The sequence below is a fragment of the Lates calcarifer genome, linkage group LG19 (genome assembly GCF_001640805.2).
Source record: "Lates calcarifer isolate ASB-BC8 linkage group LG19, TLL_Latcal_v3, whole genome shotgun sequence".
In the NCBI taxonomy this organism is placed as follows: Eukaryota; Metazoa; Chordata; class Actinopteri; family Centropomidae; genus Lates; species Lates calcarifer.
This window is the reverse complement of record NC_066851.1, coordinates 3,265,253-3,279,382: the sequence shown is the minus strand read 5'-3', so window position 1 is coordinate 3,279,382 and position 14,130 is coordinate 3,265,253. Positions and strand designations below refer to the sequence as shown.

At 39.6% G+C, this 14,130-nt stretch overlaps 1 protein-coding gene across 1 annotated transcript in view; it reads left to right on the top strand.

Moving 5' to 3' along the window:
- The first annotated feature begins 1,989 nt into the window (after positions 1–1,989).
- The window catches only part of LOC108896082 (protein Daple-like), a 39,657-nt gene continuing 27,516 nt past the window's right edge, over positions 1,990–14,130 (top strand). Inside the window, 3 exon segments of the mRNA XM_051077997.1 lie at positions 1,990–2,630; positions 5,188–5,300; positions 7,996–8,104. Of these exon segments, the coding sequence (XP_050933954.1) occupies positions 2,571–2,630; positions 5,188–5,300; positions 7,996–8,104 (282 nt within the window). The 5' untranslated portion in view covers positions 1,990–2,570.

Here is a 14,130-nt window from a genome sequence, read left to right as displayed (position 1 = left end):
TTATACACTACATAACACTGTAATAGCTGGAGTTATAGTTGTAACTTAATAAACACTTATCTGCTTTCAGTCACATTACAGTGTAGTGTATAAATTATAGGCAGTAAAGTTTAAAGTTTCATCTCAGGTGTTTAGAGTTACAGTGAACAACAACAGAAAATGATAAATGACACGCAAAGACCTACCTGATGCTGTGATAATAATAACTACCAATTAATCTGAGATAATAAGATCCCAAGGATTCTGTCACATTCATTCATGTCCCTCCAGTGTGAAATAGCTTTGGGAAACTCATTCACAGTACGAGGGGACTTAAAAAAAATTCATGGAAAAAGGACAGCTGGAAAAAAACAGTTTAAGTCATGATGTTTATTTTTGCGTTGCAACATGCATTTAAGGGTACATGTTAGAACATGTTATGAGACGTTAGTACGAGAACGTACAGGTGCATTGAGATCACAATCCCTGCATATGATTTTTAGCTATGTACTTTTTCCACAAACTTTTTGAAGCCCCTCGTATAGCTTCCACACGATGAACCACCTACTACATCCTCTTCAGAGAACACTCAGCTCCTTATAAGATGTAGTAACATGAGGAGGCCAAGAGGTGGTGCTGTTCTCCAGATTATTAATGCTATGTGTAACCTGTAGCTATATGGTGAACTCAAACTACGTCCCCTGCCATGCTGCACTCTGTGTTCCAGTAACATCTTGTTATCTTTGGCCCCAAATCTGACCAACCTTCACACACTTAGGTGTACATGTTTGGTTCTGGTTTGGTCTTCAGGACATGAAGCTGGTAAACTCTAAAGAATTTACTCAGACTGATTTATGTAGGTCTGACCCACTCCACCCTCCACTCCTCCACACGTGAGGCAGTCAGACTGTACTGAGTTCAGCATCAAAACACCACCCTCCACTTTCCCAATCAATCCCACTGTAAAGGTCAGAAAACCTGAACTGGGCCAGAGGAAACTGTTCGCTAAACAGTTAGTATAGTAAATAAAAAGTACAATTAACACAAGAAAAATACAAAAACCTGCTTAACTACAGTTTCATCATTAATTTGTGTTTAGTGCAAGCTCCTTAGTTATTACATTGCATGTCATCAGTTACTTTGCACTGGCATTTTGATCTGTTCTTATCTTTGGTTTCTCTTTCAACCTGTTTGAAGAGCAATCAGAGATTCTCAAGGCAAGAGGATTTAGCCCCAACCTTCGTGTGTGTTTGTGTGTATGAGCTGGCTCAAAGCTAAAATTCACCTTTTAAGGGTGGCGGGAGCTATGTTGTTGTAAGGCCTCTATCCTGATATGTTTTCATCCTCATTTGATCAAATAGCTCACTGACATGACTTACTGGGACTTTTAAATGGAACATGGCCATCATTAAGTTAATAGTTCCAGTTTGTGTTATGACAAGCAAAATATCTGTTACAGACATTAATTATTAATTAAACCCGTGTTGCTAAGTGTGTAGGCGATGTTAGCCTATTAGTTAAGGAACTAACCGCATATTTGGTAAACTTAACTTAGTGTGTAGTGTAGTGTTAGTGTAGTTTTTGTCTAGTTTAAAAAAAAACCAGTTGAACTATATTCAGGTATTAGACGAGGTAAAATAGCTGACTTACTGGATAAAATCACTATTTAGCGAATCTATCCAGTTGACACGGCCACAAACTAATTAAAGACTTAGCATACATCATAATACCGCCATGGTTTTATGGTTCTTTTATATAGCCTACTACTGTACGAAATTCAGTTCTTGAAAGACTACAAAAAAAGTAAGACCATCCCGCTTTTAGGACGCTTACTATCTTGTTCTTTCTAAACTCTTTGGCTGGTAGTCTGTTGTGCGGTGACGTCAGTTTTATAGAAAACTCTTACAAATTGCTGCACTATAATTGGCTGATTTATCTCAAAGGGCGGTGTCCATACCTCTTCCTGTAGCGGATTGGTCGGTACTTTCTGTCAGTCAATCCACCCTGCCCCTGGACTCACTTCGGTTGATGGAGTGAAAGAGAGGAGAGAGGTAGACAGACGTGGTCGGGATGTAGCAAACAACGGAAACAACCACTGCAATGCTCTCTGCTGCTCTTATATAGTGTATTATACTTTTTCTACTTTGTTTATTTTTATTTTCGTATTTCACGGTGGTTTGGCTGCTTTGCTGTCCCAGTCGTGTATCCTTGGCAACGCGTTATAACTGTCCTGCGAAGTTTGGATCAAGTGTTTTACCTTTAGCCGGAAAAGAAATTGGATATTTTACCCGCTAAACTAACGGATTTAACTCCGGGGTACACGTGAACGTGTGTGAAAGTGCTTCAAACTGTCTTTATTCATATTTTTCTTATTTTTTCCATTAAACCTTGTGTTTAGGGAAACGGGACAGCGCTAGACAATAGTGGTGTGAGAGTGCTTGTGCAAGGAAGGGGGGGTCGATGCCTCACGGGGGCTTTGTTCTGCCCCGTAGACACGTATCGCGAGCCTTTTGCGGATATCGACTGATCGAACGGTGGATTAATGATTAGGTGGTGATTCGTAAGCAGATTCGGAAGACGTGGGAACGACCATGGATGTGACTCTGTCCGAGTTGCTGGCCACTTTCATGGAGTCGCCGCTGGTGGTGTGGGTGAGTGGGAGCAGCATGCGCACACACAGTTGTGGTGATGATGATGCACACGAGCTGTTGACCTCTGCCTCCTTTTTAAAACTGTTCTCTTCTGTCTCAGATCAGGTACACTTTTTGCACGAACTAACTCTGTAACTAGCAGCTGTAAACGAACTTTGATCCACAATGTTTCTCTAGAAGTTTTGTTGTAGTTAATAGTTTTGTGTTTATTGATACTGTTCGGAATGAACACACTTCAATGACAGGAAAAGAGTTTTTAGTGAAAAGCCTCAGATGAAGTGGTCCATTGGCAGATTTTGGCTGGTGTCCTTGGGACTTTCCAAAGACTTCTCATACTAACTGCCAAACATAAGAAGTTAATCTTCTGCTGCTGTACCTCACTTCTTGTCTTACTGTCACCCTCCCCATAATATTTCCCCCATCAAATTGCTGATGCACACAAGAATTTAACTCAGTCCACTCAAACACACACAGCTTGGGTGATTTTAGCTGCCCTGCTGGTGTCAGAGCAAACAGCAGCTGTGAGTGCTGATGTCACTAAACTTGCAAAGCTTTAAGCACAGATTAAGCAAATGACTGGGAGTAAGTGATTGAAACCAAGTGCAGAGTAAAAGCAGCATCCTTTAACCACTGCAAACATCAGAAAAGCACCTTACTGCTGTGCATATATTCATTTACTGGCAGATGTGATATTTCAGCTTTTCCTTTTTTAATAAATTTGCAAAACTTTCTAAAGATCTGTTCTCACTTTGTCATTATAGGATATTTAGTGTACATTGATGAGGGGAAAAATGAATTTCAGCGTAAGGCTGCAACATAACAAAATGTGGAAAAAAATGAAATGCAGACTAGATGCTGGTGTCCTCAGATTTTGCTTTGGAATTCATTTAAATCTTTCTGCTGCTCATTATGGGCTCCTGGCCCTTACAGACAGCCTGTAGAGCAGTCAACAGGTTATTAATCCTACGGTACTCGCTGTTTCCCCATGACCTCACATCCTGTTGACCTGACTGGTCAACCGACACATTTTCCCATTTTTGTTGGACACAATGCAGCTTTCACCTGACTGCTTTCTCTCTATCTCTCATTTTCTCTTTTTTCTTAACATGTGCATTCATGGGTAAAATAAATACATTTTTCAGACCAAAACACTGCTGGTACAAGCCATGGACCGGATATATCTTGGGAGGGGAAAAGGAAAGAGCAGTGCTTGCTACTAGCAAGGTCCTTCAATCCCAGTTGCACCAGTGGAGGTGCGCAGTGGCCAACAGATCAGACTGTGGTGATCCTTGTCATGTAGACTATCCCAGTTAATGCAGGAGTCAGGAGTTTGCTTGACTGTGAGACTCCCACAGTGACATATTTCAGTAGCAAATACTAGCTGGAAGCCTCAGAGTGAGAGGAGTCATCAACCAGTGTGTTCATGGAACTTACTGATTGACAGCAATGAGCTCCCATTGCTGACTTCTCTGTCTTCTCTGATTGGATAGAAGGATGAGGCTTGCTCAAAAACTTAGCAGGAAATACATGTATCTCTGCACTGCTGCCAGGCTGTTCAGCAGGTCTGGGTCACAGAAGCCTTTAACAGCATCTCTCCACATTAAGTTTTTGAGCACATTCCATCTAAAAATGTCAGAAAAAGTTACATATTGTAGTTTTAAGGTCTCATGTCATCTCTTCTAATATCAGTTTATGTGTGTTCAAAAAGCTGGGATAAACGGCTCCTATTCATTGTGAATGAGACCTGGCTTTGCAGCCCTGTGTCCCACGCTGAGCTTGACAAAAGGCACCCAGCTTTACTACAGGAGAAGGTTGAGAAAGGCTCAACTTTATACAAATATCCTGTGACACAGTGCAAGTGACTGGAAATGAGTTCACTGGAAATAATAGCACTGGGCCGTTCTCTATGCCATTCTCCTATGGAAAGAGTTTCCAGATTCCGAGTTCTCTGCAACGCATCTTAAAAGAGGTATTGAGAGATGTAAAAGAAGAGCAACATATAGAAACTAATTCCTGCCATTGTTGGTGTGTTAAGTGGTAGTGCATACATCAGCAAACAACTGTCTGTGCAGAGTATGTAAATTACATGCTCAACACAGCACCTCCCCAGAACTTAGATTAAGATTGATGAGAGGCCAGATGCTGACAACTACTTTGTTTACATATTTATGAACGCAGTGTCTATTCATCCAATTGTGCAGATGAATGGAGATAAAGCTTTTGACTTGCATCATCTTTTTGATGGGTTGGGTTATACATTGTGTTTGTTACGGAAAAACAGAAACCACTGTGTCACCATTTTGACATTAAGGCCAGTGGTTTAGCATCTTTACTGCAGCTACACTCTTGTAGCACAGTAACCTTTGATCCTGCAAAACCTGAATGACAACAGTGATAGGCAAATGACCATCATGTAACTAGAAACATCATGTAGAAAATTTTTACATGAAGAAAGTAGAAGAGAGAATATTAGATAGTATATAGAGTTGAAAGGAAAATGGACATTTCTGTGTAATATAGATTTTTCTGTCTTTGTCTTTAACCTGTCTGTCTCTAGGTGCAGATGTTGGGCCCGTTGGGTTCACGTGACGACGTGGGCTCAGAGGAACGGGTCAGCATGTTCATGGAACTGGTGGATGGTGTCTTCCTGCACAAGATCATGACACACATGTAGGTAACAGCATACAGAGTGAGATTTTCATGCTTAATTTGCATGAGTCAGTAAAAATGTCCTGTGTCAAGTATTTTTTTGTGTGTGTCTGAACTGGGTATATGAGCAATGAGTTAATCCAGTGTTTCCTGTGTGTGTCTGTGAAAGTGTGCTTTCATGACCACATCCTGACTTGCTGGTATCAGATTGTAAACGTCACAGCCAGATGTGCTGTTCAAGGTTGCAACAAGAAACAGATTATGAGGGAGATTGTTAGTTTAATCATTTGCAGTCCCTTTAGGTCTGAGCTGATGTCAGTTTGTGCTGTGACTCAGTAATTACTCGGTCAGGTTTGTAACAGGCAGCAGGTAGGACTGTAGTGCAACAGCTCTCAGCAGATTAAGTTTCAGTTTAGAGACTGGTTTGCAGATACACACAGGGTAGTGATCTTTTATGGCTGCAGGAGAAATCACACAGCTGCCACTGAGCAGAAAACATCAAAAATGTCAAGTATACTTCATGTAGTTGTGTGTTGTGACAATATCCACTTTCTTTTATACCATCAAAACATTCTTCAGAATTTAAAGACCAGATATTTTTGCAATTTCAATTTCATGTAATATATACAATTTCTAGTGTCTTAATTCATTCTTCAATACCTCCTGACTTCCTTATCTTGTACCCAAGGCCATTGGTCCCTACTGAAGTTGTGAATCATCAAAATCAGGCCATATATATAGATCTATAATTACATTTTTTAAGAAGGTTCAGTCGTTTCCCGAAACTGGTCACTGTAGTTTTAAACAAATGTTACTTAAACAGGAGGAAATGGTGCATTTCTTGGGGGCTATCTTAAGTTGCTGATTAATACATTAATACATATTTAGTCCTATTGTGAGTACCTCTGGCAGTATATATGGGTTGGGATAAAAATACACTGGCCTGGATGTGTATTCATTGTAATGATGGAACATGTTCCCTAGAGGAACCACCAGACTTATCACAAGACTTATTCTTTATTATCATCTGGAGTGAAAAGGCTCTTATGTAAAGCATTTGGACCATAGGACAATAAGATCATATATATCCAATATCTCCCATCTAGACAGCCCCATGTCCACAATCAGACCATATGTTCATGTTAGTTATTGTCTCCAGAAACAATGATAATCACGCTATTGTTCTCCACACACTGAATGTAGGCTGGGCTAATGGGGGGGGGGGTTTATATGGGGTTTATGGGAAAGTGGGTTACAGAGGAGGTCAGCATGGAAGGACCATGACAACTATTAGAAGAAGGCCACTCAGAGACAGTTGGTAAATCTTTCAGTCAGAACTAGTCAGCTGTGAAATCCGTCAGTCTGTATAGAACAAATTAATAGTTATTTTCTCTCAAGAAATATATTACTGAACTGGGACAGCAGTTACAATAACAATGCAATTTAATGTGGGCATCTTTATTTGACTGTACTGATCGGCTTGTTGACTGAGAATAAAACTAGGGGGGGGGGGGCATGCTTGCTGCTGATTATTTGCAATTGAAACATTTGAAATAGTTGAAACAGTGAAAGAGGAAGTTGAAGGGAAAACTATGTAAGATAGAATTACTGAAAGTTGAAGTTTCAGTTAAGGTGTAAGCACTGAATGAAGTTTAAGTATCTATTAAACTGTTAGCACAGAGTTAAGTATTAAGTGGAAGTTATAAATTCAGTTTAAGTGGAAAATGAGTGCCACTTCATTGTGTTTGTCTGTTTGGTTGTGTTGTGTGTATCTGCAGCTCTTTTTAAAGTGTTTTAGTCTGGACAGAGGGCTGAAACAAAAAAAAAATGTAAGTGTCATTTCAAGTGGGAGTCCAGAGAGAAATTGGTGCCAAACCTGTAAGCACTGCAATTGGAGAGATTGTTTTGTTCAAAGATGTAACCTGAAACTTGAAACAGTCAGTTGAAGTATTGAAAGGAGCTAAGATGTTACTGGTAGTTGGAGTGTAACTGAAGTAGATGAACTCATGGTTTAAAGAAATGAAAGCAGTGAAACTGTCAGTTGACATGAAAGCAATAAAAGCTCTCCAGATTGTCCTTTAATTATAAAGCTATAACAGCTAGTCTGTAACCTGTTATTCTCTCAGACCTCTCAGAACATAACTACTGATTCAAGGGTAGAAATTTGCAGTAATATTTTAATTTAATGTCTGCATCTTTATTTTATTTGTTGGCTGATTAAGTCTTTGTTGGCTTCATTTCATTTTTAAAGGAAATGAAATAATGAAATAAATGTAGGGATGCCAAAGACCATGAAGTCTATCAAAGTTAGTAGCAAGAAGTAGCTGAAGTTTGATCCAATATTTAGCCAGCCTCAGGCATGTAGAGCCCAAGAGCTCTGAAATTAAAGACTCCATCTTAATGCAACTCCAGCAAAATGAAAGTGTATTTTCTAGTGTCTTTATATTTGGATTAGTTTCCATTAGAGGTTAATTGAGCTCAGAAATCAAACTAACAACCGGACAGTCAAAGTAGGTTTGCCAGACTACATTACATACCCTGTTCATATGCATATCAGTCTGGCACAGACTCATATGTCGATGTTAGCATAAATCCTTCTCTGTAACAATAGTTACCCTGGGCCTGGGATGTGTTTGTGTGTGTAATGGTCTTTTTCTTAAATAGCCTCTAATAATGTCAGTCTAAGTGCTCCTGTGGTGGATGTGTGTCTCCATAGTGACCCTAGCCCAACCAATCAGAGGCTGAACAAGAATGTGAACAATGACGTATCACTCCGCCTTCACAATCTGACCGTCCTCACCAGACACATCAGGACCTACTACCAGGTATGCACATACACACACATACGCTTGCACACACACACACAACACTCACACACAGTGCCAACAGTGAGCTCACAAACTGTGGCAACAATCATGGTCCACACTGCACCACAGAGTTCAATATTTTAGTAATTATTAATCCTTTTAGCCTTTTATTAACAAAAAAGTCTTTAACAACTATAATCAGTTTATTGGTTCTGCAGTTTGTATATTATACCTATCTCATTATATTCTTGCCAGTATTGTTGAACTATTCTTGGTTTGAGTCTCTGTGTGTCTTAATGTTTGATGACTATTATATCTTCAGCTGATAACTTCCCATTCATGTGTGGGTTTGTGTGTTTGTCTTTTAGCCATCAATATTGTCATGTGCGTGTCCTCTGACGTGTCTGTTTCAGCTTGGATGTTGTGGTGGATACAAATAACAAGGGCCCTGCAGGCAACCACATATACACATTCCTACAGCAGCATGTGTGTGTGTCAGTCATGGCTGTGGCGATGATGGTATACATCAGTATGGATCAACCTTGAACTTGCTAGCCAGTCATTTATTAGTGTACTTGCTTGATGACCGATAATATGCAGTAATCAATACAAGCAGGAAGTAACACACTGTGGGCATATCAGTGGAAACAAATCTCATGCAAATGTCTTGCTCAGTATGAAACATTTTGCTACACACAGTAACTCTTTCCAAAATGTTTATGATGCAGGAAAAAAAAATCATTCAGTCGTTTCTGTCTGGGTTCATCAGTGCCTTTTAGTGAGTAGTGATTCTCAAAGGTCATTGTCACTGATGGTATTGACACCATGCACAGGTGTGTAGTCATAGGTTAAGCAGGAATAGCGGAGAGGGCTCAGCACATAGCCCTGTTGGATGCCAGTGCTCAGGGTCAGGATTGAGGTGGTTTGGTTGTCTAACCTGACAGACTGGGGTCTGTTGGTTAGAAAGTCCAGTATCCAGCTGCAGAGGGATGTGTTGTCTGTGTGTATGTACATGAACACAGTGTGGTGGTTTTTTTGTATAAATCAGGGATAAGGAGCTGAGATGCAGTTGATTTGGCTGAGCTTCAGTCATGTCCTGCACACTCCAAGCTCTAGCCCCACACGGTAATGGGAGTGTATTACTTGTATGTAACTGTTGCATATAGTTGTTGGTGTTTAAAATCTCTAGGAAGATTCCTTGATTGTGTGTACATTCTTCTGCAGTTAACGTTGGACATAGTGAGCTTCAAATAACACTTTACAGTTAATTTGATAGTTTCAGGTGTATTTAGTCTTTCACTGAAGATCTGATATCCCTTAAGCCTTTAATGCTTTTAGGAATGGTATCAAAAAGGTTTATGATTCAAAAACTGCCCAGTGGACATTTAGGGAGTGGTACACACATGCTGTCCTGCTTTTATTAGCTTGTGACTTAGACATAGTAAATCAGACCAACAGCTTCTTCAGAGGAAAATAGAAAAACAAACACAGTTGGTGACACAATAAAGACTGCTGGTGTGTGTGTGTGTGTGTGTGTGTGTGTGTGTGTGTGTGTGCGTGCGTGCGTGTGGGAGCGTACTCTGTATGAAGTGGGTCATTCTGGGCAGTATGGAGTTAATCTGTTCATGGTTAATCTCTAACCACAGTCAAATACCCTGGCCTTAAAACACACTTAACCACATGAACATGCACGCACACATCTCATAATGTAACCTCAAGTCAATGAGCTATGAACCTTAGAATGTGACTTAGTTTAGGAATAGCTGCAAAAACAAAACACACACATGCAGTGACTTCAAATAGTGTTCAGACTGCTTTACTTTTATTTAAATCTACAACTCATAAGGACTTGTTTTTGGAATTTCTTACAAATGTATTAGAAATCAAAAACTGAAATCATTTGCTGTGACACTGTGACACTGAATTTTCTTGGGATGTGTGTAGATCTTTAGTCCATCTGTGCCAAATTGACTTGTGTATTTAAGGTCTCACATTTCCCACTGCATGTCAGGACAGAAATCAAGCAATGTAGTCAAAGGAACTCTCTGTAGACCTGTGATAAAACTGTGGCAAAGCCAAAGTCCTTAAAGGCAAGTCTTGCCACTTGGCAGTGACCTGGGGCAGTTATTTCAGGATAACAAGACCAGGCCCTGATCTAAATGAATCAGTGGAAGAGAATAGTAAGGGCACTGACACATAAAAACAACATGTATAGAATCATCAGTCAAATCAGATAAAAATTGTTTAAAATGTTTAGTGAAATCCTCCTCTTCCATGCTTGTGTGTCTGTCTGCACGCACTATCACCATCAGATGAAACTGTCATGAACCTCAGCCGTGAGCTTGTGTCAGTAAATGCAACAACACGATTAGCTTGATATGTTTCCAGTTCAGCAGATGATTGGCTGTTTTGGGGGAGCAGCAGTTGTGTCAAACAACCGCCATATTTGTTGCCCTGTGTTTCAGATTTTTAATTAAAATAATACACTTCACTTTTTAGAATCATAACCTCGCAAGTGTTGCCATCTATTAGGTGTCAGTGCTTTTTAACATTAACATTGGAGGTTAGTTATTTTTTTCCTAAACATGTGTTATGGTGTGCACTAGTGTTTAGAGACTAAATATCTATTATAACTATATAATTGGTGACTGTGATAAACTGGAACATCCGTGCTCTGTGTCAGTGAAAATGTGCTCAGTTCAACTCTGCCACTGGTTGCTGGTTGGTGGCATGGTTGCTAGGAAACACAACATACACTGGCAGATTAGACTACATGCAGCTGTGACATTAAAGAAGTGGGGTTACTACTAACTGTTACTTCCATAATTGATCAATCTGTTCTGTTTTGAATAACTGTAGTCCAAACTGTAGTCAAATGTCTGTCACAGCTTATGAGTTCAGTTAAATAAGTTTATTTTGTCTGACCAGTAGTCAAAAACACTCAAGTTTACAATGATATTACACAGACAAACGCCACTCCATTGATTAAATTTTTTTTTGTTGATAAACGAATCAATTAATCAATTAACTGCTCCAACACTTGGGTGGACTCATATGATGGAACACCTAGCAAGAGTAGGAAAAGACTAAATAGCTTTCTATTCAAAGCTTATGATATTGGGTTACTGGCCTTTTTACAATAGAGAGAACAGAAGGGAGGTGACAGACACCCCTCCTCTCTCTCTCTCTCTCTCACTCTCTCTCTCATATACACACACATACTAACAATTAGTGCTTTGTCACTGGGGAGACTGAAGGATTCACTAGACCAGCCTGTGTGTCTGCTGGGACATCATCTAATTAGGAGAAAGCCAACGCCCCAGCTGCATATGTGTGTGTACAACAGCTTCGGAAAGTGTTCAGAGCCTTCGCTTTTTGTCCATTTATTGGGTGTAAATGTATTTTTAGATGGATAAAATCATTTTTTTGTTTTTAGATCAAACTGTTTGATCTCAAATCTAAGTATCATGTCTGGAGGAAACCAGGCACTACTCATCACCTGTCAAACACCACCCCAACGGTGAGGCATGCTGGTAGCAGCATCGTGCTGTTTGGCTGTTTTTCAGTGGCAGGAACAGGGACACTGGTCAGGGTTAAGGGAAAGCTGAACATAGCAAAGTACAGGGATATTCTTAATGAAAACCTGGTCCAATCAAATATCTCTGGCAAGACCCGAAAATGGCTGTTTACCAAAGGTGCCCCTCCAACCAGACAGAGCTTTAGAGGATCTGCAGAGAAAAGTAGCAGATCTAGGTGTGCAAAGCTTGTCATGTCATACCCATGAAGACTCAAGGCTGTAATCACTGCCAAAGGTGCTTTATCTAAATACTGAGTCTGAATACTCTGATATTTCAGTTTTTCTATTTTAATAAACTTGCTAAGATTTCTGAAATTCTGTTTTTATTATAGGGTATTAAGTGTAGATGGATAAGAGAGAAATTAATTGAAAAGATAGTTAGTGACACTGTAACATAACAAAAGGTTAAAAAAGTCAACGGGTCTGAAAACTTTCTGAATGCACTGTATATTTGTTGGATCTCTTTGCGATCTATCCTGGTCTGCTTCAACATTTAAGTGAGCACTGTCTTTTTGTTTTTGTTTTTTTCACACTAAAGAGTGTCTATACTACTAATGATAATAATAATATTAATAGTAATAATATTAAAAATATCTGTGTGTGACAGCGCATGCATTTACAGGTGTGAAACACTCTTTTATAGAAGAGATCTGTGTAGTAATAATGTGCAGTAACTTTAGCAGAACTCCCTCTCTTTACCCTTCCTTGGTTACCGTGGGAACTGCAAAACAAAGCCCTGAGCCTACATGGGATGTTTTGAACTCCATATCCTCTGGTCTACTTCATACACACACACACACACATGCATGCATGCAGGCAGGCACGGACACAAGTTTGCACAGCTATCCTTGTTAGGACATTGCATTGACTTCCATTCATTGTGGGCAGAATAACCCTAATCCTAACCCTCTAACCTTTATCAATACATATGAAATACTTACCGTAGTGGCATATCTATCTGTTTCAGTCTTTTCGTTTCTCTCTCCTTGGACAGGTTCTCAGTGAGATTTTTATCAGCTGTAACAAATTAAGAGTATAAACATAATTTTAAATATAGGTGCATCTTGTAAATTTAGGCAAAACCTGAACATAAGAAAGAAGAACTAGTGCCAGTGCATCATAACTTTTTTTTTTCTTCTTTGGAGAGTTATCCTTTCAGAATCAGAATACTTTATTAATCCCTCATGGGAAATTGTTTACACACTTTTCCTTACTTAACCAAAACTAATTCCAGCCAGAACCTTAAAACCTTAAGAACCTTACCCCTAACAGTCCTTTGAAGGACCATGTCCTCACTTTCCCAAAATGTCCTTACTCCCAAGGTTTAAAACTCAAACTGGTCCTCCCCAAGCATAGCCATATAATTGTATTGGATTGTAGTGTTCTATGTGACAAGTGTTGTGTTGCCCCAGCTAATTACCAGCCACTACTCATTACTGTCAGGAAGGACAGACAGTGTGTGTGTGTACTGAAGGGCTGAGGTTTTACTGTGGTTACTAGATGGTAGTTTTACCTTTTTAATTTAAAGGTGCTATATGCATGTGTGTGTGTGTGTGTGTGTGTGTGTGTGGTCATCCCCCAGCCCTTTAGACTGGTAGTGTTGCATGTCAGGGGGTTTTGATACAGAGTGCTAAAGTTTCCTGCGTAGAAAAACACAAAGATAGGAAAGGTAAGAGGAGGAGCTGGAGGAGGAGCTGCTCCAGAGGAAGGAATGAGTCTTCACTAGTCGGTTTGTTTGTCTGTTTCTCACCTGTTTGAAAACTCCAACAGTATTAATAAACTAGTCTTATTGAACAAAGTAGTGCATATTTTCAGGTTTAACACACAAGGAGAGTCTTTAATAAAGTCCAGACTGCCAGTTCCTCCATGTTTGAAAGAATGTGATTGTTTTAGGTTACTTTACTCATCTTCTGAACATTTTTGTTTTTCCTGTGACAACATTTCCTGCAAAGCCCACATAAGTATTTTGTGTGACATTTTGTTGTATAAATAAATGTGACTTGGTGTAACCAGAAGGAACTACAGAGCCTCTCAGGAGGAGAGGAGCAGGTTTTGATTTGGATTTTAAAGCAGCCAAAGTGGTGAGAGAGTTGTGTAACACAGAACCTAGTGGCTCAGTTTAAGTCAGATCTGTGTTTAGCTGCCATAATTTTATTGATCTTGGATTAGAAATGGGAGCCCAGTGTGTTAGTGGGCCATGGATTTAGGCCTTGTGTGTATGCGTGTGTCTAAATAGGTCAGTGTAGCAAGCTGTATTGATCCCTTGTCAGTTTTAGGTGTTAGATCATGCTGGTGATGTTACTGCAGGAGATTATCTATAGATCACACACACACTCATTAGTATGCATAGTATACAGACACATTTTAATTGGACGTTGGCATTCATCATCTTCATACTGTCGTCGTATTAAATGGATTTGCAAAAATGCAAGAAAAATGAAATGTACACCACGTATACAGTATGTGT